Genomic DNA, 25968 nt, shown 5'->3' on the forward strand with positions numbered 1-25968 from the left:
GGAGGTGATTCTGCCCCTCTATTCTGTTCTTGTGAGACCTCAGCTGGAGTACTGTGTCTAGTTCTGGAATCCTAAACATAAGAAGGATATGGAACTGTTGGAACAGGTCCAGAGGAGGGCTACAAAGATGATCAGAAGGCTGGAGCACCTTCCATACGAGGACAGGCTGAGAGAGTTGAGCTTGTGTAGCCTGGAGAAGAGAAGGCTCCAAGGAGATCTTATAGCAACCTTCCAATACCTGAAAGGGGCTACAAGAAAGCTCTGGAGAAACTGTTTACAAAGGCTTGTAGTGATAGGACTAGGGGGAATGGCGATAAATTGGAAAGGGGAAGGTTTAAACTAGACAGAAGGAAGAAATTCTTCATGATGAATGTGGTGAGGCAGTGGCACAGGTTGCCCAGGGAAGCTGTAGATGCCCCATCCCTGGAAGTATTCAAGTCCAGGTTGGATGGGGCCTTGGGCAGCCTGATCTGCTGGGAGGTGTCCCTGCCAATGGCAGGGGGGCTGGAACTGGATGATCTTTAAGTCACTTCCAACTCAAACCATTCTATGATTCTTCTTTAATATGCCATAGTGGACTAACTAGATCTGTGCTCCATATGAAGTTAATCAGGATGTTTGGAAACATATCTGCAGTATTTACTAGTGAGACTTCTCCTGGAAAAAAGGTTCTGCCCTTTGGCATGTCTTCACAAGTCTAACTTGATATCCCAAGGAGAACTGCTATAACTGACCTTTCTTTTGGCTAGAATAATGGACTTCTCAGGGCCTGTGTCTTTTCTGAGCTGATCCTCTTCCATCTGGTTAAGCTCAATTGAAATTAAGTAGATTGAACTCTGCATAACTCCCTATATTACAGGAATACTTCTGACTAATTAGGACAAGCTTTATTGCTATATTAGAAAGAAGTATCAGGAGGACATAATTGCACAGTGTTACAGGAAAATGTGGTGTTCATAAACTCTCAGACAATAGCTTACAAGAGTCTGCTTCATTCAAGGTCTAATTTCTGTCTACTGTGTGATAGAACAAGTGGTTTCAAGTAGCTTTTCGTAAAAATCCTTTAAGGTACATGTTCCCAGAAATAAAGAAATGTTCTGGGAAAAACAACCCCCTCCTCTAGCTCGTGACTCGATCAACAATTTCAATTGCTTGCTCTTGCAACACTAAATCCCATCCTACCCGCAATGTTGTAGTCTCTAGCTCCCACCTGAGATGCCAGATCATCCCCCAAATGGCACTCAGCCTTTCAATGAGATACAAATAACTGACAACCCACTGACTCTTTGGAAAAGCTGTAAGCCATTTTCTATCCCATCCCATAATGTGGGCACAACATTGAGAGGTGCCTCTTATCCTCAGCCTTAGCTTTTGGAGCCAGGCCTGGGCTGTCTCATATTAGAGCTAGAAATTTGTTTTCAAATACTTTAGAAATTGAGATTATGTAACTTAAGCACTATTCCTGCAATATAAACTAACTGGGAATGCTGTCATTTCTGACTCCACAAAATCAGTGCTACCAACTAAGCAATTTGGGTCCTCCAAATGCAGATGATGATAAAGAAGAAGCTGTGTGGAGCAGCCAGATACTCCCTCTGCTCACTGTCCTTAGAACACAGCTTTTACTGGCTAGTGTCATTACGTGATGCTGCCATTACTGGATCAGAGCGCAATCTAGAATCAGATTTCATTGGTGCTAAAATCTGAATCTATGCAGCATGCATATTTTCAGCATACCTAATTCCTTTCTTGTGCATTTATTTGTCTTCACCTATAAAATATCATCGGTGCAGAAAAAAAAAATTCCTAGCAATTAGGGTAAATGATCATCTTACTCTCCACTCTCCATTTGTGTTTTTGCATGTAGTATACTTGTGTTCCTGAGTATATGCAAGCATAACAAGAATGTCTCATCAAAGCTGTATTTATAGCATGTTATTGGACAGTAGGCCCAATCAGCCTTGCATACAGAAATGAGTGGATATCATGTTTACTCCAAATTTAGATGTTGACACTGAAAAAGGAGGTTGCAGTAAATTTTCTGATTCAAATAGAAGACCACTTTCATATAAGTCTTCTTCCCTATTTTGTACATTGTGTGTAGATAGTATGGAAAAAAGGCCCCAAAGAACCAACTCTGTAAGAAGGGAGTCAATTCCTGACAGCCACTGTCCCCTGGGACTTTTTCAAAGTCTGTTGGCAGATTTATTCTTTCAAATATGCTGCATCCCAAGTTTGTAGCCAGAGAATCCAACACTGACTATGCCAGATGGATTTAAAGACTGACCAGAATCCTCAGCCAGTACTTATCTTGGGGAGATAAATGAGTTTTTCATTCAAATGGAGGAGTGTGGCAAACCAGTATGATCATGCTTTAAACTGATACCAGGTGTCAAGGTTCTTTCCACTAGTCTTATAATTTATGCTATAAAAATTGTTTCAAGATTAACCAGGAATTTTATTTTGACTACATCTTGTCCTTCAAAATGTATATGTCAAATTGGTATAAATAAATTTTGTACATTTCCCTCCATTTAGATAGAGCTCTTATCCTGTTCCTGTCTCCCCTCTGCAAGACATGTCCTCAAGGTCTCTTACTTAATATTCTTTGCATGTGTCTAGAAAGTCTTAATCTTAGTTTACTATGGCCTTTAAAAACACAAACCTTATTCAGAACCTTCCCTGTGGAGCACCACACCAGCAAGTGTAGACTCACATTTCTAGTGTTCTTTAAAGTCTGGTACTCACTTCTCTTCAATGGATATCTTGACTTTTTTACTGACCACATTAAGAAAACACCCATTGTTTTTTAACTGTATCCTAGCGTGTCTGCAGAATGTCTCTCTAGCTACTCCACTTATTAGATTATTATATTAAATTATCCCAACTTGATTAAGAAAGGTACAGGTTACGCAGTCCTCCTTTCTATCCATGTGTTAGCCTTCCTGCCGGCTTCTCCATCTGTCCATGGATGTATCTCTAAGTTTCTTTTTAGTAGGGGCAAAGTTAATGTTCTCTATTTGGGATAGAAAAGATTAATTAATGCTAGTCTTGAGGAAAGGAGGCAAAAATTTTTATTTTTTATTTTGCAATATTCAACTGAACATGTTCATCTAACATCATAGCAATTTCTTCTCCAGGGCTGGGGACAGTCATAGGTTGTATGGGGTGAGCTCAAGTGTTTCCCTTAGAAAAGGTAATGAAGCAAAACACAGAAAAGTTGCAGAAGACCAGGCTTCATCACTTTAATGTGGTAAATATCTTGCATTGGGTTAGATAATCTTTAGTCTACTAATGGAAATTTGGCCTGTGTTTTGTGTAATAGCAATTTGTCTCATGTGGACTGTTGTGTGCTCTAGCAGTCTTTCTTGTTGGTGGTGGATTTGATCATTTTAAATTTTGAAGCTATGTGAAAATTATTCTGCTTTCAAATCTGTCTTTCCTTTGAAAAATGAAGATGTGAACAAGTATGGCAGGCATTCTGGTTAACAGAATCTAACACTGATGTGGACTATTTCATCTAACCTTAAAGGTTAACAGCTCTGTCTATATTTAGAAGGTTATGCTATATTGCACAGGGTTTACACTCCCTCTTGCTGCTTCTGTATATAGATGTGTGGCACTATCCTGTCCAGAATCCAGACAGAATCATCTATCCGCTTCTGCATCATCTGAAAACAGCAGGACACTCATACATTGTAGTGTTTACTACACCACAGTACACTGTGGATCAATGGCACTTTGATTGAATCATACATTCTTTATCTTCTGTATAAAAAATAATACAGCCGCTTTAGATGTGTCTGCTCCCTTTTTGAGCACTCTCACCTCTTCCAGATTTCCTGACCCAATGGGTATTAAAGATTACTCATCACACTATGCAATTGCTTTTCCATTCAAGTGGGTCTGGTGCATGCTAAACTGCTTTACAAAAGCTATGGGTATCTGTACTTTTGCATCACACTTCCACCAAAATAATGACAATTTCTAGAATTGTTTCTCTTGACATACAGGGCATTTGAAAAATGAAAATTAAATCCTGAGTTGATTCCAATGCATTAAATTAATATTTAATAATGTCTCCACTAAAAACTAAGAACCTGCATTATTTTATTGGTCTTCTCCAATGAAATGCAGTGCAGCAAGAGCTCAAGTAGAGTGAAGTTTGAAAATTAGGGGAGTGGGACCATGCTATTCTATTGAAAATGGAAAAAAAACCAACCTTCAGGGCAGAAAGCCCAGAAACATCTACTTCTTGACTCTTAGAAGTGTCTCAGCATTGAAGGAGTGGCAAACAGGAGCACTGAATGGGAGGAAGGGTAAGAAAGTAACAGCTTCAGTGTGGAGGCCCACAGGAGATGGTGAAAAGAAAGGCCATCCTATTTTCATTACTTTGCCAATCTACACTTCGACAGTTAATAACTATGTTGTAGCAGTTGCCTGGTGATTTGAAGCACTGATTTCTATGCTGTGTGTTTGTGTCATATGGTAGGCATTGTTTGCCACTGACAGATGCTTGTGATGCTAGAAAGAACTAGCTCTACTCTTAACTGGCTTATTTACAGGTAGAATAATTTAATATTTAGTTCTTTGTCCAGTGTTGCTTCTACTTGTACAACTTTTTGCCTCCAGTATTTGGTCCCTTTATCATTCCAAATGTGGGAATTAAACAAGACCAGTAAAAAAATGGGGTTTCAGATTGATTTTAGATATAGTTTCTGAACAGTATTTGAGTGCTTAGGAAACACAGTCATTTCTAATAATTTGTTCAACCCTTTATTTGCTTTTTTGCCTAAACAATCTGAGTAACAGATAAAGTGAGTAGGTGTGAGGAAGACTGGCACATAATTTACTTGAGGCTTTAGGCTTTTCCATCTTTGCAGAAGTCATTCTGATGACTAACGCAGGATTCCTTGCTCTACATAGATGGGCCGCTTTTGAGTGTCAGAAGGGAAAATGCAGTAGCTATACACAAATAGTAAAAATATTCTTTATAAAAGGGAAGAAATGAACAAATTTTACTGAGGAACAGGTAAGCCAGCTGTCATACAGCTGACAATACCATTTCACGAAATTTGAAAACAAAGAGTATAATTTTTCTGGAAATGTGGTAGCATACATATTCACTGTATGGCCATTTAAGTGGAGAACAGGAGAAAAAAGGAAAAGATGCATGTGGCTTATCTCTCGTTGAAGCCGTTGTGTGGCTGTATAATTCATTAGGCAATCCTGATCAGAAGTGATAGTCTAGGGCATTTCCTGATGTTTTAATGACACAGTGAAAACATGAAGATGTACTAAATCCAACTGGTCATTAACTATTCTGTTAATGCCCTTCGCTGACTCATGATGTCTGTAATAACCAGTTGGATTGAAGCCTCTGAGTTCCTCCCATGGTGCCATGTTTCTTCCGGTTTGGTGTGAGGATGAAGCTTACATGCTTTCCAGCCAGAATGGGACTGTGGTTTCATCTGAAGCAGCACTTTATTCCAAGCACTCCTGCAAAGACTTTGTTAAAAGTGCAGACTTCTTCCACAGGCTCTGTAAAAATCTATTTTGCTATTTCAGCTGACAGGAATAAAAGAAATTGTAATAAAAACAGCTACACGGATACTAGGCATTATGATAATCTTGAATATTGGGGAGTTTTGTTTCATCTTTATAGGCTCTCTGGTTGCACTTACTGTTTTTTTATTAGGTTCTTTCAATACCTGCCAAAACATTACTGTCTTGTGGATATTAATTAAATTTTAAGAATGATGATACAGCAACGCAAACACAAATAGTATGTCTCCATTTTTTAGAAAGACTTTTTCTGACTAGATTTTGATAGACTGAAATCCATTGTTAAATACTCATATTTTATGCTTAAACTTAAATAACATTAAAATAGCATGAAAGCAATGGTAATTTCTGCTGAAAGCTGCAACTTGTAACTCATCACAGAAAAACACTGGATAATTGGAACGGAGTCATATTGGACCTTTGTCTATGGAAAATTTCTTTTCATCTTGATTGCTGCCATATACTAGGTATGATAACTGAAAACTCCACTTCTTCTCTGCTCCTGTGGTCCCCTTGAGAGGTCTGACTCCATATTCTCAGTGCTACAGATGCTGCTCTTAAGAACAACAGCCCTTCAGCCTACTTGTATTTACAAAACTGTATTTATTTTGAAGCCATTTCAAGAGGCAGCTTTTGGTGCTGAGGCGAAGGAAACCCTCTTTCCTTCCTCTCTTCTCCTCTACACTGCATGATCCCAGCAACGTGCCCATACGTCAGCCCATGGTGTGGGTGAGGTTGCCACAGCAACAGCACACACTTGGTCACACCTCCTATAGTTGCAGAGGTATGAGTTAATTTGAAAGTTTTACTAGGTTTTCATTGGTCTGTGATGCGCTGCCCAGCCACCTGCAGTTCCAGTGCTTACAGACCTGCTGGTAGCCCTCAATGGGGTCAGTTTTGGAAGTATTTTCACCTCAATGCTTTGGGATGAAATCTCTGCAGGTTGTTCCTGGGTGGCAAGTCCCCACCCCAACCTGCAGTGCAGAAACCAGCTGGTTTATCAGCCATTCCATAAACGTGCCTGGCAGCTGGGCAATAATTAAGTTGATATGTACTTTTCAAAGGATACATAAAGCAGTGTTAGTAAGTAACTGCTGAAGAGTAAAACTGGAGTTACCTACAGTGCATGCTAATACCTGATCTTGTTTCTGTTAAAGCAGTCAGATAAGTTTTCAGTAATACCTAACTTGCATCTCTACTCATTTTTCAGACATGGAGATGACTTGATTGTGACACCATTTGCTCAGGTAGGCACAATTTTGCCATGTTTCTCACACATTTTGCAATTTAAAGGTCAAATGGCCGAACCACTTGGTTTCCGTTGTTAAGATTATATAAGATTTGTTTGCTTGCAACAGGAAAAAACTGTCTAAACCAAAAGTCACAAACTTCCCAGTCTGTTATCTATACCTCTATTTTTAATGCTTTTTGATTATCTGAAAAGTTGAAATGCAACAACATGATTAATCCCTTTGGCTGATTTCTTTTCAAATAGTGTAACAGTCATGAAGAAGACAAATCTGTGTCCTGTGGTATTCTGCTTTTTATAAGCACAATTTCTCTCTTTTTAACATCTCTGATGCATTCAATATAAGGTAATTTTTAGATGCAAGATAAGTTTTACAAAGAATACTTATGTTCCTTTACAAAACTGTTCCTATTTGTTTGATTTTTTCCATTCAGGTTCATTCTGTTTTATAAAATACCAGTGCAAAACTCTATATAATGTAGATTGGAATGCCACAATTTTTAACAAAAGAGTTCTCTTATCATGTATGAAATGTTAATATTGGTATACCTTGAACTCATGATGATAGGTTTTATCCTGTAGTAGACAGGAATAAAAGTTAATTCAGTGTAACTACAGCTGGCAAAAATAAACCTAGAGCTTGTACTTGATTGAAGGTGAGTAGAAGGAGAAAGGCTGAGTCACATGGCAGTCTCAAATAACAAGGTGGATCCCAACTTCAGTCTGAATATGCACATGGCTTCGGTCTAATGATCAACTGTTAAAATAATTAATATTCTTGTAATAGGTTATTATATACTTAATCATATTGTAAACAGATACAGTGTTTATAAGACACTGGCTGATCAAATTCTTCATATGAAGAACATTTTCCTCTTTTATTAGCAGAGAAAAGATTAAGCCAGTACCTTTTCTAAGAATACTTTAAGATATCTGAAAAATACTGTGGTAAATATACTTCAACAACAATGGAAGAGAAGAAATTATAGGAAAGCCAAGAGGAAAATAAGAAGTAAACCCACTGCTGTTTTTAGTGCCTCAGTAAAGATAAAAATCTTAACTATTGAGGAGAGGATAAATACAAGCTCTATGGTGGTCAGCCAATCCAGTAATATTTACTATCACTGCGTTCATGTTCATTATTACCTGAACTTTATTACAAATTATGCCACATAGATAAGACAGGCTAAGTATGCCCTGAAAACCAGCAAGTATTACGCTCCATTTATGGATACCTTTTGTCCTGGGACGAAACACCCTATTTGTTTTAAGTGCAGTTTTGTTTTCTTTTTGGCATTGACAGGCATCCTCCAGCAATTACAGCAGGAGCAGTTCAGTTGTTGCTAATGCACCAAGGTGCTGTAATTGATTATTTCAGAGCTTTTAGTATTTCTGTGCAAAAGCCCGTCAGCAGTGGTTTAAATTAGCCTGTTTTGATTTGCATTGAACAAACAAAGACCACTTGCAAGGTGTAGTATTCTCTGACACAGGGAATTGAGATGAAGTTGAGAGATCATGCCGAATATGAGGGGAAGTGGCATCTGAGTAGACTCTTAGGAAAAACATAGCCCTTATCTAAAAATTATTTGAATACACGAAATCCCATCTCCCAGTGGGCCCTGCTCACAGACTGCATATGCAGCATAGCACAGGGCCTGCCACACTAACATTATCAGTATTAGAACCCCGTTCAGGACTTCAGAAATCAGATTGCCATTTGGCAGTGCAATCATAGAATTATGGAGTCGCTCGGTTGGAAAAGACCTTTGAGATCATCAGCTCCAACCATACCTGTCCACTACTAAGTCATATCCCTGAGCACTTCATCTACTGTCTTTTAAATACCTCTAGGGATGGTGACTGAACCACCTCCCTGGGCAGCCTGTTCCAGTACCCAATAACCCCTGTGGTGAAGGAATTTTTCTTAATGTCTAATCCAAACATCCCCTGCACAACTTGAGGCTATTCCCTCTCATTGTGTTGCCTGTCACTTGGAAGAAGAGACAAACACCCACCTTGCTACAACCTCGTTTTAGGCAGTTGTAGAGAGTGATGAGGTCTCCTCTCAGCTTCCTTTTCTCTAGGCTAAACAGCCCCAGTTCCCTCAGCCACTACTTGTAAGATTCGTTCTCCTACTTGTTTACCAGTTTCGTTGCTCTTCTCTGGACGCGCTCCAGCACCTCAATATCCTTCTTGTAGCAAGGGGCCCAGAACTGAACACAGGATTTGAGGTGCAGTCTCACCAGTGCTGAGTACAGGGGCAAAATCACTTCCCTGCTCCTGCTGGCCACGCTGTTTCTGATACAAGCCAAGATGCCATTGGCTTTCTTGGCCACCTGGGCACACTGCTGGCTCACGTTCAACCACTGCTGATCAACACCCCACAGGTCCTCTGCCAGGCAGCTTTCGAGCCACTCTTCCCCAAGCATGTTCACTGTTGTTGTGTCCCAAGTGCAGGACTTGGCACTTGTCCATGTTAAACCTCATCCCATTGGCCTCCGCCATCGACCCAGCCTGTTGAGATCCCTTTGGAGCCTCCCTACCCTCCAGCAGATCAACACTTCCTCCTAGCATAGTGTCATCCACAAACTTGCTAAGGGTGCACTCGATTCCCACATCCAGATATTGAACAGGGCTGGACCCAGTACTGAGGCCTGGGGGACACCACTTGTTACCAGCCTCCAGCTGGATTTAACTCCATTCACCACCACTCTCTGGGCCATCCAGCCAGCTTTTAACCCAGCAGAGGGTGCGACTGTCAAGGCCAGTGGTAGCCAGTTTCTCAAGCAGAACACTGTGAGAAGTGATGTCAAAGGCTTTACTGAAGTCCAGGTACGCTACATCCATAGCCTTTCCTTCATCCATTAAGCAGGTAACCTTGTAATAGGAGAAGATCAGGTTTGTTTGGCAGGAAGGACCTGCCTTTCACAAACTCATGCTCACTGGGCCCGATCACCCAGTTGTCCTGTTTGTGCTGTGTGATAGCAATCAAGATGATATGCTCCATGACCTTCTCTGGCGCTGAGGTTACGCTGACAGGTCTGTAGTTCCCTGGATCCTCTCTCTGATCCTCCTTGTGAATGGGCATAATATTTGCAAGCAGAACTTCCCCAGTCAGCCAGGACTGCTGGTAAATGATGGAAAGAGGTTTGACAAGCACCTCCGCCAGTTCCTTTGGGAGCTGGGATATCCCTTGGATGGATATCCCATCTGGCCCCACAGGCTTGAGAATGTCTAATTGGCCAAGCAGGTCTCTAACCATTTCCTCTTGGATCATTGGAGCTTTGTTCTGCTCCCCCTCTCTGTCTTCTGCCTCAGGAGAATGAGTATCCAGAAAACATCTTACCTTACTACTAAAGACTGAAGCAACGAAGGCGTTAAGTACCTCACCCTTATCCTCATCCTTTATCACTACTGTTCCCCCTGCACCTAGTAAAGGATGGAGATTCTCCATGGATCTCCTTTTGTTATTGATATATTTGTAGAAACACTTTATCTACACAAACATCTACATCTACACATGGTTGAATGTCTATGTCTGCCCATTTTCAAATGTCTACACAATGTCAAATGTGGAACACATATTACAGTTATTTCAAACTGTCCACATTTTCTTCAATTGATTGGGTGGCTTGTTTCATCTGATCATGAGCCACCTGGTGGTAATAGTTCCAATTTTAGCATTTCAATAAACTATTCAGCACATCACCATGGTAGCATGGCCACATATGTTAACTGGAGGCAGGGTGGCATACTGCGTCCACCACACAGAATCTGGACCCAGGACAAGATAATTTATGATTTTTTAGCAGAGTGGAGTTTTGTAAGCTAAAATTAAAAGATCTATCAGAAGAATATTTTTAGTTGCACTTTCCTATATTGTATATACAGAAACTGCTGTAATTCAGTTATTCATAGAATAACTAAGCTTTTCAATTTAAGGACCAATTCTGTAGGCTTTTTATCATAAAAAAAAGATTTAAAAAAAAATCACTTGCATTTTTTTGTATGTATCTTGATTTTGAAAATAATATTTATTTAGGGATTAAATCTGAAGAGATTTGCAGGTGACTGGTTGTTTTTTGCTCACTAATCTGACTCTGAACACATTAAGCACAAGGGATACCTCTGTGGACAGAGAAACTGTCACTTAAAGCACATTATAATGAAAAAAATACTAGTTTATGTACCTATACTATAATATAATAGACGTATAAATATTAATACAATGATAGAATAAATCAAGTTGGTTAGCTCCACTATTGCCAATGGCCAAAGTTTTTGCTCTCACTTTCACATTCATTGCTATACATGTGGGGACACCTTGCAGTTGTAGAAACTGTCATGTATGCAGCTGGCAATGCTCAGCAGATGCTGGACATTTCACTCGGGACCTACAAAACAACTAACTCGCCTGCCAGAAGAACAAATAGAAGGACATACAGAGCAAACAGTCAACACTCTGCTTTCTGAAAAAGGAGAGATTCGTAACATCTCAGATAGTGGAAAAGCCTGGTCAATGTGTATACTGATTGTCAAGGTAGAGAGGCTCCCTTGCAGCTCTTCAGGGACCCAAGCATGGGTCCAGCAAGGCTTATTAGCCTCCACTCATAAGTACCCCTGAGCAATCTTTCTGCACACTCTAGATGCACCCAGCACCCTAGGTGCTAAATGTCCTGTTATTTCAGATCCAACACATACCTCAGCTAGGTTCATATTTTCACATGGCATCATGCCTAGCCTACTAACCATTCTGAAACTCAGCCGTGCACAGCAGGTACAGTCATTCATTGCAGTCCAGCAGAGGCAGAGGTAATAAACATGGCAGTACCTGCGATCAGTCGCTGAGATGTTACTTCACTACCTTTGTACATGCCCCAGTTCTTAGTGCACCTGATTACAGAGCAAATTTGAGCCCATTAGGGCTTAATGAGTAGGAACTCTCACCCAGGAAAAATTACTACAGCTCTGGGAGGCACATAAATGTGTTCCTCCGATAATACACATACAAGCTGTCTCAGTGTCCTGGGACACATAAATTGAGCCCAGGCAGACTGACCAAAGAGAACTGAGAATGGACTGCAGTCACTAAAATGTGTCTTACCTTAATAGGCCAAACTTTTTTCCTTTTGTGCTTTCCTTCTCGTTCCACCTTTAACTCACCCTTTCCTTTTACAGTATTTTCACATTTTGGCAGTTTTTCTTTGTATTTTATGTATTCATTTTTGAACTTGTGAGCTCTGTTTTGAACTCTATGATCTTCTTTCCCCCTCTGTTCAGTTCATGTCTGATTTCCATATGTATATATCCAACATCTAAATACAACATTTGTTAGTGTCACTGTACCCTGGGCTTGCAGATTTGATGGCATATATAATTATTTTTATTCCATGCAGAATGTAAACTACGTGAGTTTGCCCCCTGATCTTTCAAAAGGAAAACATAATGAAATTAATATTGTCTAATTAGGCAACAAATGTATTTTTATTTTTATTATCTTAATTTTCTTTTTACTTTATTATCTTAACTCATTTGGTAGTTACTTACCTAGCCTGATCAGTGCCAGTCATTGTTTTCTACTGTATATTTTCTTTCTGCTACAAGGTTTAACTAAACTTTTCTCTTCATCCTTAAGGGGCTATGAAATGAGAGTTTTGTCCTCCTCTACACAGACCTCTGGAACTCAAATTCCCATTCCTGTCTTTGTTATTCTTAGGACAGGTTCACCAGGGAATCAGCCCAGTCTGGGCTGAGAATCAACAATGGGCAACTCCTGCAAAGACACACCACTGATAAGTGTTGCTGCCTCCTCCTGTTCCCAGTCTGGTTCCAAATAGCTCATGGTTCCTTTCTGACATCACCTGAACTGTCTCTCTCTAGTTGTAGGGATGCGTCTTATTATCCTTACAATACAAAATTTGTTGCATTTATCCAGCTGCTTTCAGAAGAGAGTACCTGTGCCACTTATAACAAGGAGACGTGCCGTTACTACCTCCACTCGCTGCTGTCTTGCATGACATTAAGTCCAGAAAGGAAGTAGTTCATCTATGTAAAGTCTTTCCCAGTGTGCTTGTAAAAGCTCGCAGACATTTCCCACCTGCTCAGGTGATACCTTCGTCTTATTCTGACCTTCTACGCCAAGCCTCTGAAGCAACTGTGCCCCTTAAAGGAGTCACATTTATTTTTCCTCGCAACTTACACAATTTCATTTTCTTTGTCCTTTGAGGTTTGGGGGGGTCTCAACTACAAATGGAAAATTCTGTCATTGTTTCTTAGGCATGAAGTGTTAGGCTTGAATGGATTATTATCTTCCAAATATGAATACTTCTGTGGTCATTTGAAAGAATCAAGTAGTATTCTGTGAAAAGTTTTCCTCCTCTTCAAGTAAGTCTCTCTTTAAATAAATAATAAGTTCCTTATAAGGGAAAAAAAACCCAAACCCTCTTGTTCTTGTCATACAAACATGTTACTGTTAAGTAATGGTCAAGGGCTTCAGAAAAACCAACCCTGGAAGCCTTTCACAGTTGTTTTGTGATGTCCTTTCCTTTTTCTTTCAGCACAGTGGAGCAGAGATAACAGTCTCACCTGTGCAGAAATTTAGACTGAAACCATTTTGTCTGTTCCAGGTGCTGGCCAGCCTGCGTACTGTACGGAATAACTTCGCTGCATTAACCAATTTACAAGATCGGGCACCCAGCAAGTGAGTGTCAGTTTTTGGCTACTGAACATTTTGCAGTCATACTTTTTAAACATAAACTAATAAATAGGTGTTAACAAATTTCATGAAGTCAGTGCCACCAAACCTGCATTAAACATGTGGATGAGATTAACAATCCCTTAAAGATGCTGTACTTGATAGCTGAGACAACAGCCCCCTTGCCTACTAATTGCACTTGTGTTGCTGTCCTTGCATAAACTTGAAGTGGTTTTGTACAGTTTATATAATTTTCATTAAATTAGTCCTATGTCAAAGATCATTCAAAGATCGTCATTCAGGTAGAGTCTGAGTCTTGCAAGTGAACCAAAGTGAGCAGACAACTACACTCACTGTGAGCTACTCAGAGGATCTGAACTTATAACTGCCTACTTCATCCAAGATAATGACATGCCATGTAACCACAGTAGTTTCAATGAGACATTATAAATATGATCTTTCTCCAACTATATTACAGCACCACAGTTAACATTGTTAGTTACACTGGCAAATTTTGTAGTGGAGTCATTTCCCTCACCCAAAAGGTGCTCTCTAGAACTTAGAAAATCAGCATTCCAAAGACAGCTGCCTATAACTGCATATGCAGTGCCATTAAAACCATTTCCCATCTCTTTGATTGGGGTATGCAGACCCTATGTGGCCCCTGCTTACAGTCATCCACACATCCCTCAGTAGCTGTGTCAGTCCAGCAACTTCTAGTTCATTTCAGTGGATAAAGCAGTCCACTGAGCTATTTGCCCTTAAGATTGTTGTGAGAGGAATATGCAAAATAATGTGTGAAATGCATATGCAAAATAATAGAGTGAAAAATGATTATTTTAAACAAGTATTTCAGGTCAGAGAACGTAGGAAGTGCAAGCCATGTTAGAATAATTATAACAATGTATAAAAATCAAACTGCAAGCTAGGTATAAGCTGCAGAGAGATTTCTGGGACAGTTGTGAATTCCCTTCTACACAAGAAAGTAATACCTGTTCTAAGTGATTTTTTGGGGGGGAAGGGGGGGAGTTAATGCTAGGGTATTCCAGTCCCAGATAATTTCCTAAGGAAATATATTTTCTATTATATTGCTCAAGGATTCAGTCATCTTTGAGTTTATCAGGTTTATAGCTTTTTTTCTTTTCTTTTAAACAGAAGATCACCAATGTGTAACCAACCATCTATTAACAAAGCAACTATAACAGGTAAGAATTAGTATGGCTAAAATTCCTCTATAAAACCATCATGGGTTTCCAAATCTAATATTTACATATAAAAAAAATTTACTCTCACTGAAAACTGCATTTTATTATAATAACCTTACATTGTTTCATATCCTTCTATTTGTTTTATCAAAGAGGATTTGAGTTACATGCTATCATGCTAGGTTTCTGATTTCTGTCTTATTATCTTCATTTTAATTGAAGTTCTTTTCTGAATTTTTTCATTGCCCTCATACACCAGTGTGTGACCATGTCATGATCACCTTCATTAATAATGTTTTGCAATGAAATGTAGTTGAAAGAACTGATATGAGAAATGCATCGATCTTTCTTTTGAGACATGGAGTTCTGCAGCTATATCGAGGCAAAGTCTTCACACTACAGTCCCTTAGGAAATTAGAAGAAATTTTCTGATTGAGGATGGTAAATTCTTTTTCTATAATGCTTTTGCGTGTGTGAGAGAAAAACAATTCCTTTGTAAAAGACACTTATTTCTGAAGAAGCATTAACCTGGCATTGTAAGTTACATGAACACTTGAAAATTTTACCCTGAGGCACTTTTGATTGTTGTTATTATGGCAAGTTTGTCTTGGACATCTTTCTGGGAACACACTTTATTTGATCTCATACTTTTTACATCAGGTTAATCCATGTGTTCTTACACTGTGTAATTTTCCAGGTAGTTACATTCTCTATGGTGTTCTGGCAGAGTGAATGAGCATTTGCTTTGCCTCTTGATGAAAATATACAGACACTTACTAAACAGACAATTTATCATTTAAACGAAAAACTTAATGTTTCCAGAATTTTCAAAATAGCTCTTGTGTTTTCCATTGTGTAATAGATTTATAACTGAAGGAAGAAATGGTACTTCAGCACTTTTGAGGAGAAGCGTGGCTTTGTCATGTTCAATAGTTTCTGACTTTATGTTCTGAAGTGTGTTAACATTGTTGGTGTTTTTCATCTAGCCTTACACAATATCCTTGTTTACCTCAAAAAGACAAAATCTTGACAGTTCCAAATAATTTTATTCTCCTAGGAACTCATCATGTAATTTGAGCATTTGTGTGTCAGGCTTATCAGGGAACAGAGACATAAATCTTTAAATCTGTATTCTATAAACAGAAATACACCCTTAGTTAAAAATGTTCCTCAACGATATTTAAATTTATGGTAATTAAACAAATAGGAAGATGAGACAGATAAATGCTTAGATCAATTATAATCATAATTCTTTGTTACTGTATTCCTGTTAGAGGTAATATTGGACATTGGTTTCAAATTACTCTCCATGAGACATTTCAGTTATTGATAGATGTTACACCTATTTTTAACTGTGGACTTTGTCTCATACAACATAGTCATTCAGAAGTCTGTTATCTTAACTGGAGATAAAAATACTGGAAAATAGGACTCTTTCTTTGGTTCCATGGGACTAACTTTAGAAAAGTCCCTGACAGTAAAAAACAATGTGATAGCCAGAAGAGAAGATATGCATACATGTTAGCATACAGCAAGCCCATTCGTTTGCCTGCAGTCAGCTTCTTTTCTCTGGCTGGAGAAGCTGGGGAAGATGCTCAAACAGCAGGACACAAGACACGCTCAGCTGGAAGATGCTATTGCACTTTTTAAATTCCCCTCAATATGAAGACTTCTATTCAGTTAATCCTCAGAGTGAACTATATATGTCAGAAGTAATAAATCATCTGAAGCTTTGATGTTAGAAGGAAGGTGGTGCAGTCAGTGCTGCAATTAACCTAGAAAATGCTTTTATGCCAGGAAATTAAAAAGAAGGAAGAGAATGTAAATAATAGTAAGGATAATTTAATCTAATTTAGGTTAATCTGTTTTTTAAGAGATGCTGCTGAAAATGCTGTGCCCAAATTATGCATTCAGCTGGATGAGCTGGGGCCTGCATACACTGGGTAGAAGCAGCTAAAATACTTAAATGATACAGGAAAGATATTAAGCCACTATAAAGCATGAAAATGGCTACAATTCATTTTGACTGTTGAATGGAGATTGAAGCTGGATACTATTGTCCCTGAATGGGTTTGCCCATTCTTAGTCATAGACTGGTTTTGGTATCTCCATAGCAACAAATTTCATGGCATAAGCACATAAGTATGCACAGGTGCTTTCTTGGGGCATATAAAATCCGAGTAAAACATGTTGCACTACAGCACTATGCCAAGAAAGAAGATATATTACAACCAATTTTCCTACTCTTCCTGGAATGACTGACCTTTCAGATTCTAGTAAGCTCTTTGAATTTTTCTGGAGAACATTTGAAATGTAGCTTGCGCAGATCTACCCTTGCTGTTTTCCTTGTATCTTCTGCAGTAGTTCCTTTTTCTATGCTTTTACTTTCTGTGATCTTGCCATTCTTTAGTTACATTCTTTAGTCTTCCCAAAGGCTCTTTCCAGGAAGCTTATCAAAATAAAACTCTCCTTCTTAAGTGTATGTTTGTGGTTTAGCATTGACATTGTTTAGTGGTAACTACCCTCCAGACACCTAGTGTATTATGCTGTTAATCAGTTCTCACTGAGATTGCTATTCGAGTGATCTAGATTATATGATAGGGCTCTAACTTTCTGGTGTATTGTCCTGCATGCTCCATGACAAGAAATCTGAGAACAGCATGGCCAGGAAAACAGCAAGGGAAAGACAAAAAGGGATTTGGTAAAGCCAAGTTTCTAAAATGGCAAGAGCAAAAATCTCCCATCTTCTATTTTAAGAATTCACCCTGAGGCATAAATGTGGAAGAATATGCAATAGCACACAAGTAACATACAGTGTAATTGAGAAGTGAAGCAGTGTAGGAATCAAATGTTTAAATTCTTAGAAGCAACAGCAACTACAGTGGCCATAAAATTTGCTCTGAGTTTTCAGTGTGAATACATACAAGTTGATGATAAGAATATGATTTGTTCTATTCAATATATCCACATGAATCCCTTTTGGAAACTGTGTTAGAAGAGGGTAGTAAATAGCAAAGGCATAGCTGATCTTCCGCATCAGCCAACTACACTATAGCGTGCCGTGTTTCTTTTGCACACAAATTAGACAGTAGGAGGTGGGAGCTCTTCATTTAACAACAGACTTAGATGGCATTTTTCTTAGTTATTCAGATATCTACAATGTAGATATCTATTTTGTCAAGGCTGTTTAAAGTTGCCTTACAGCCAGTATGAATAAGCAGACAAGCAAACTGACTTATGTTAGATGCCTTCTTTAAAGGGAGATCAGTTGCTCCCTGAAAGTGCCATCTCTCGTGGTTGGGACTGGCCTGGCATAAGTCCCCATTTGCTGCACTGTGCTTCCATGTGTGGTGTTCTGTGCTTTAGCCAGAAGAGGGGTTCCTCTCACTATGAGTCATATTTCCAGGCAGTGACATGTTTTGTTTCAAGTTGATAGTAATTCCTTTAATAACAACCAGTCAATTATAAATAATGTTTTGTGTTCAAAAAAATGAAGCTAGTTGTGACTCAATAATTAATCTTGCAAGTTTCAGTTTTCAACTGATAAAAAAGTGAGCCAACATTAGATATCTTAATTATTCGAGTTCTCGTATCTGCATTTCTAAATCAGAATAATTTTAATTAGGAAGGAACCATAAAAGGTCTTTCTTTATATGTGTCACATTTAACAGATAGCAGATCTTACGATTTCTCTGTCCGCTAATGACAGTTTACAAACTTGATCTGGCAGCTGGTTTTACATGCAAAGATTCTGCATGCAGAAGGAGGCAATTTTGTCCAAAAGAATGAGTTTATGAGCCTCTGAATTCTACGACAACTACTGATTAACTGGCAAGTCTTAGTTATCATGAAATCATAGACACAGGGTCCAATTCATACATATACATATATTAGGTAGACATAATACCTAAATCCTAAAAGTGAATTTAAATGTAGACCATGTACGTGGCCCCCCTATAGTACAAATGCAGTGCCAAAAGGCCTGTGAGGACTTGTGTATGTAAAAAATAAGTAATTTAATTTAATCATAAAGTAAATACTAATTGCAAAATCATGCTTCTTAAAGTTACTTATACCATGATTTTGCATCAAAAACTAATCCAAACATATGAAATTATTCAATAATAATTAACCTTTAATTTTTGTTGAAATGTAGGAAGCACATGGCTTAGTGCCAGGAAGACCCTTTCAGATTTTGTCATCTATACAAAAATGATGGTGACAGAGAAATAAATTATTTGCAAACATTATGAAGTTATAAATCTAACTGAATTAATTTGCTACTCCATGTTTTATTGTTTCTGTTGGATTTGAGTTACAGTCTTCACATGCATGGCTTTGCACCTTAAATCCAGCAGAAATCAATATCCTGTTAATTAAATAGAATTTCTTGCATGCTTTTCATGGGCTTTGTCCAACACATTTCATTGTTTGTTTTTATTAGCTTCAGGTTTCCCAATTAAATCTATGATTGTGCAATGAGATCTACCCATCTCTTGCTATAGATTTTATTTTATTACAGTGAAAGTATAATCCATCATTATTTAATAACTAAACATTAATTAATTAAATAATTAAGATTGGCCTCCTGTCTTTGAGTATGTTACACTTAAACAAATATCATGATGCTAGGCTAAACACGTATATTCATACAGACAAAACGCTTCCTAAATAAAAGTAGCTGGACGTAACAGGAAAAAACAAAGGTTATAGACAAAAATTACTAGGTCACATCTTATGGCATTAGATATAACAGACTGTGTGTGTATACCTCTTATGCAAGTGTATCTGTCGTTCATATCAGTTGTGTAACTGAAAAATTTTGTTGAGTAACAGGATGGAATTAAGATAGAATAAATTCTTGTTCAGTAAGAAGTAATGTTCTCGGTATGCTTTAAACTGTTCAAAAGTTTACAAGTTAAAGTGTTACATACTCTCCTGACTCTTCCAGAGCCTGAATGGACTGTACAGTATATCACTGCATGGAGATGTCCTCAAAATTGCAAATGCCTTTTATCCTTTCCTGTGTCTGGGATTCTAGCAGAGCACAGCAGGGTATAAAGTATGCATGCAAACATGAGTGGGCAAAAAAAGCAAAAATGCATGCCTTATAGAGGTTAATTCATGCAATACTGGGGTAATTGCCCCTAGCTTGGTAGTGCGTATAAGCAACTGAGAGGATCCTAATTACTGTGGAAAGAGGCTTTAAAAAACAGAGAGTCTTTGATTTTTTTAACTCAGAATACAGTATCAGTGTCATTTAAAAATGCTAAAAGATCTTAGATTTCATACCCAGATTTAGGAAGATGCACAAAACACGCCCTATTCATGGTGTAATTGCATTGTATGTACGAGTTTTCTAGATTTAGTCAGCAGGATTACATCTGTAATGAGAACTTCCCAGTCTTGCTTAATTTGCTCACTGAATATATTTTTATATTATTACAGAAAAATATTCCTGTGGTAAATGGCACTGCCAAACCTTTGGCAGGGGCAAGGTAAAATGTTCTGAACTCCTCACTCAAATTTATTAAGTGAAGGGTGCTTTCCTCAAGCACTGAAGAAACCTGACACCCTGGCTTTAAAGCAGATGTTTTTAACAAAATTGCCTTTGTTCTTTGTGGAGTATATTGAATGATATGTAAATGTTTTGTTCTTTGTAATGTTGCCTATATCCATACATCTATGGATATTTTGACTTAATACAATTTACCTCAGACAATTACTTTAATTTCAGGGTAAATACCACAGACACTTACATTTTCAAGAGTGACTGTGATTTGTAGCATTTTCACATCTTTCAGTCTGTGGTAAATGCTATCTGCTGTTTGAGAAATCAGCACATTTGTATCTGCAGACTTGTGGCACATTAACTGTATACATCACCAGTTGTTGAATTCAAACATTACAAGTGCTTTATATGCACGAAAGTCACTGTCACAAAAATGCCAATCCAACTCAATTTAATTCCTAGGGGAACATGTTCAATACTGGAATTTAGGACCAGAATTCTTACTAAGAGTTAGCTATATGTTTCCTTTTAACTTCTGAGAATGCTTTTGAAATTCCCAATCATGTGAACTATGTGAACACAGCCATAATCATTACAAGTGTTCCCTTCAGAAATATCACATTGTGCTGTTCAGTGTGGAGTTTATGCTATGTGAAGAGTAGTAGAACAAGAGAAATGAACTGATGATCTAAAAGAAAACTATGTGTAAGGTTATATACCAATATTAAGCTGTTCGTATCAATGGAGTTCTGAAAATGTGTTTTTTGAAAGATACCTGTAGCACATATACATGCAAGTGCTATTTGTCACTATCAAACAGATAAATAATTTTTTTATTTCTCTCCAACTCAGCTCCTGCCTTTAAAAGCAAAGGGCCTCTTACAAATTCATATGCCAGGCCTGATATTCTATTTTTTATTAAACTGCTAAGAAGAATGCTAAGGAAAAAGGAAACATATATTTTTTGTCAGAAAAAATATATTTTACCGTAATTTAACAGTGGTCTGTAATCCACTACTTGGATTAATCAATTCAAATTTTGTATTGATACATAAAATAAGAACGCAATTAGAAGATCATTAGTCCTTCATGTGGGATGGAGTTTCAAAAGGCTTTGTGCATTTTTCATTAAGCTGTTGTTATAAAATATTGAATTTTATTTGTAGTCTGCATCCTTCTTCAGTTTTCCAGTAAACACAAGGTACTGATCTCAGGGCTTTACACTCAAAGGACAGCAGAAACAGATGGTTGAGATGGAAGGAAGATTAAAAATTAAATGACTGGTATAAATGGTGTACAGTCCTGTCTTGAATAGGTTTATTTTGATGTGTGGCAATATTGCAATTGCAGATAAAATCTAAGATACATCTGAACCTAGAAAGTACTCCATTCTATTATCTTTTTAGACTAAACTCCAATTCACATTTATGTTATACATTCTACTATGAATATTGTGGTCAAGCATCAGTTTGAGAAAAGAAATTATACTTCCAAATATTTGAGAAGATGCACTATGGACCAGCATACTTTTTGTGATGTGCAGTTCAGTTTGCACGGCAGTTTGGGCAGAAGGGTACATGGGAGAATCCCCTTTAGAAAATAGCCCACTACTGAGAACCAGTCAGAGGTAGCCTACTGTTGAAACAAAGTGGTTTCCACCTGGTGCAAAGCTGTGACTGAAACCCAGGTGGGAGTGACAAAACTTTTCTATGGGGACACCAAAACTCAGACCGACCTCTCCAGGAACTGCTGGAACCCAGGCTGCATGGAGCTCCAGAACCTAGAAGCCCCCTAGGGGCCAAACGCAGAGGTGGATGTCATGGATGCAAGTGTGCCCAGCTGGAGGAACTTTCTGAGGAAGCGGCCTTGAAGATGAAGAGAAAGTCAGTAAAAGGCAAGACACAGGAAACAACAACTATGCAAAGGTGGTCTGACCATGCAGAACCTCGTTAGAACTAGTCTCACCAGAAAAGTACACTGGGTGTTGGAAATCGGAGATTCCTTGCTGAGAGGCACCGAAGTGCCCATTTGTCACCCAGAGGGTATCTCTAGAGAAGTTTGCTGCCTGCTAGGAGCTCATATCCATCACAGAGAGGCTCCTGAGCCTGGTAAAGCCTGTGGACTACCGCCTGTTCCTAGTCTTCCAAGCAGGATCAAATGATGCTGCTATGTGGCAACTCAGAAAAATCAAAAGAGACCTTATATCTCTTGGAAAAATGTTAAAGGGATTGGGAGCACAGGTGTTGTTCCCCAAATCAGAGAAGGGAGTTTGAGAAAAAGGAGACTAATCAAACAGGTGAGAGACTAGCTCCATAGCTGGTGCCATGTTCAACGTCTTGGCTTCTGCTGTCTTGGGCGTACCTTTGAGAATCTGCGCCCATGGATAGCTGGTGGAACTCAAATGACCAAGTGTAACCAAGAGTGCCCTGGGCCATAAGCTGGCTGGACCTAGGTCTTTAAGATTTAGTCGGGGAAAGGAATGAAGTTGTAAGCACTAGAGAAGAGCCAGGAACTGCTAAGGCATTAGGAAGCAACTAATCCCTGTGAACTGGGATACAAGAAAACTAGGTAGCCCAGCTGAAGTGCCCCTGTAACAATACACTCAACATAGGAAATAAATAAAGGAGAGGCCAAAAGGTGCTGTCTAGGTGGAAAACTACAGATTGATTGCTATCACAGAATGAGGATTGTTATCACAGATTGGGATGAATCGCACCATTGCAATGCTATGACCGATGGCTATAAAGTATTCAGAAGGGACAAGCATGGAAGGAGAGGTGGAGCAATTGCTTGCCTGGAAGCACTGTTGAAGAACAGCAGTGCACAGGTTAAGAGCTTATCAATGAAAATTAGAAACCAAGCCAACAAAGGAAACTTTGTAGTTAGTTTTCACTACAGTCTACCTGATCAAGAAGAAAGAGATAATGAAGAATTTGTTCTTCAACTGCAGGAAGCATCATTCTCACAGGTCCTGATTCCAAAAGGCGACTTCATTCACCTGGACATCTGCTGGAAAAGTGACACAGTGAACTCAAAGCAGTCCAGGAAACTACAGAAATGCACTGAGGAAAACAGCCCAGTACAGGTGATAGACAGCCCAGCCAGAGGAGAGGCATTGCTGGACCTGTTGCTTACTAATGTTGAAGAACTTATCAGAGGAATCAAGACTGGAGGTAGCCTGGACTGCAGTGACCATGCCCTGGTGGAATTCTCAATCTTGAGGGGTACAGGATGGTAAAAAGTAGAGTCAAGACCCTAAGTCGCAGAAACACAACCTTTCAGCTGTTTAGGGTGCTAGGATGTGGGTTTGTATTGGGACCGATACTATTTAACCTTTTTATTTGGAACACGGTCAGTGGGATTGAGTGCGCTGTCATGATTTAAGTTAAAATACGAGAGGATTCAGAGGGAGAGTTTACCAGGTTGCTTAATCCTATCTCAAGAGCAAAAAGAAACTGTTCATCTTGTTGGGTTATGGCAAACACTGAGCCATCACACAAGGACAATTAATATTCTAGGATGTGGGTCCGTACTGGGACCAGGATTACTTAACCTTTGTCAGGGACATGGACAGTGGGATTGAGTGAACCTTCAGCATGTTTGTGGTTATCACCATGCTGAGTGGTGTGGTTCACGGCCTAGGGGGAAGAGATGTCATCCAGAAGAACCCTGACAGGCTAGCGACATGGGCCTATGCAAACTTCATGAAGTTCAACAAAGTAAAGTGCACAGTCCTGGACCTGGATCAGGGTAATTCCAAACATCCCCAGTGTCCAGTTACAGGCTGGATTATGAGTGGATTGAGAGCAGCCCTGCAAGAAGGTCTTGGTGGTATTGGTGGATGAAAAACTGAATATGAAGATGATAAAGAGACTGGAGCCCCTCCCCTGAGGACAAGCTGAGAGAGTTGGGCTTGTTTAGCCAGGGAAAGAGAAGGCTCCAGGGAGACCTTATAGTGGCCTTCCAGTACCTAAAGGCGACCCACCGGAAAAATGGGGAGGGACTTTTTATCAGGGAGTACAGTGATAAGATAAGGGTAATGGTTTTAAACAGAAAGACAGTAGATTTCTGTTGGATATTAGGAAGAAATTCTTTACTATGAGGGTGGTGAGACACTGAAAAAGGTTGCCAGAGAAATTGTGGGTGCCCCTTCCGTGGAGGCAACCCCCCCATGGCAGGGGGTTGGAACTAGATTACCTTTATGTCTCTTCCAAACCAAAATATTGTATTATTTTAGGAATTTAGGTAGCAGATAAAACCAAACGAATTTATATTGTGCAATACAGAGCAATTACAAATTTAGCTTCCAGTGAAATCTCTCCGGGTGGTCCATGTAGTTCAGTAACAAATAAGCAATGCAGATGCTAGTTTCAACTATTATGTTTGCAGAATGAGCTCACAATTTTCCAACAAAGGTTCTGAATAAATGATTGACCATCATCAGCTTCCTTGGAGTTGAACCAAACCCCCATCACTACTTTAAAAGGCCTGTATATTGGGGTTCTATTAATTCTATGTTTTAAATAATTTTCTATTAATGAAACAGATTTGGAAAACAGCAAGATTTACAGTGAGTACTTCAGTTAATCATTACAGGCCTTATCTATGTCATGATAGCTTAAAGAAGACTTACCTCATTTATAGCCTTCTTATCCATAATAAAACCAAAATCATAGTGCTTTGTGAGAAGGTAGAGCACAATTTACATTCAAACTTCAATTCATTAGAATCAAAGAATCATAGAATAACCAGGTTGGAAGAGACCCAACGGATCATCAAGTCCAACCATTCCTATCAAACACTAAACCATGCCCCTTAGCACCTCGTCCACCTGTGCCTTAAACACCTCCAGGGAAGGTGAATCAACCACCTCCCTGGGCAGCCTGTTCCAGTGCACAATGACCCTTTCTGTGAAGAATTTTTTCCTAATGTCCAGCCTAAACCTCCCCTGGTGGAGCTTGAGGCCATTCCCTCTTGTCCTGTCTCCTGTCACTTGGGAGAAGAGGCCAGCACCCTCCTCTCTACAACCTCCTTTCAGGTAGTTGTAGAGAGCAATGAGGTCTCCCCTCAGCCTCCTCTTCTCCAGGCTAAACAACCCTAGTTTTTTATTCATACATCTCCTGCCCACAGTAAACAACATATGCAACGAGCAGTCTGTGAATCAGAGGGATAGGAGACTGCTCCTCCCCAAGTCACTTCGTCACCTCTAGGAGTTTCTTTCATTGCACACAGTTTTGTGGCATTTGATATTCATAAATGGAGGCTGTATTTGCTTATTTGATGTGAAAAACTAGCTCTCTGTGTAACACTTCGTGCAGCACTGTTGCGGGCTATAATGGAAAAATACGTACTTAAAATGGGTCATTTGTAAAGATAAGTATTAAATTGTATTCCCCTTTTAGAGGGTGCAGTATTTGTGCCCCCAGTTCAGTCCTCTACCTTGGTTTAGGGAAGAGGTTGTTGTTGACAGGAAATGCCTGTGAAGGTGTACTGAATGCTTTCCCCATCGTGATTTGTAGACCTTTAATTGATGGTGCAAAACTTTTCTAACTTAATGAGAGATTCTGAATGACGTCTTTATCTAGGGCTCTTTAAGTTCAGTGATTAACTTTCTTGAGGCAGAACAGCAGGAGGAGGACTGACGTGTCTTTGACAACATAAGCTGTTCATATATCACCTCACATTCAAGGAAGTGAATAAAACCAAAGTACAAAATAGAATGCTGTCTACATTTGATTAAAGC

The 25968-nt window shown here is 39.0% G+C and overlaps 1 protein-coding gene across 9 annotated transcripts in view; it reads left to right on the plus strand.

Moving 5' to 3' along the window:
• PDE4D (phosphodiesterase 4D) overlaps positions 1–25968 on the plus strand; it is a 600157-nt gene that overhangs the window by 483862 nt on the left and 90327 nt on the right. For all 9 annotated transcript variants that reach the window (XM_069880216.1, XM_069880215.1, XM_069880214.1 and 6 more), the window contains 3 exons: positions 6776–6812; positions 13441–13514; positions 14664–14713. In XM_069880216.1, coding sequence (XP_069736317.1) covers positions 6776–6812; positions 13441–13514; positions 14664–14713 — 161 coding nt within the window. The remainder of the gene's footprint in view (positions 1–6775; positions 6813–13440; positions 13515–14663; positions 14714–25968) is intronic.

Source organism: Phaenicophaeus curvirostris, chromosome Z (assembly GCF_032191515.1).
Source record: "Phaenicophaeus curvirostris isolate KB17595 chromosome Z, BPBGC_Pcur_1.0, whole genome shotgun sequence".
NCBI classification, from domain to species: Eukaryota; Metazoa; Chordata; class Aves; order Cuculiformes; family Cuculidae; genus Phaenicophaeus; species Phaenicophaeus curvirostris.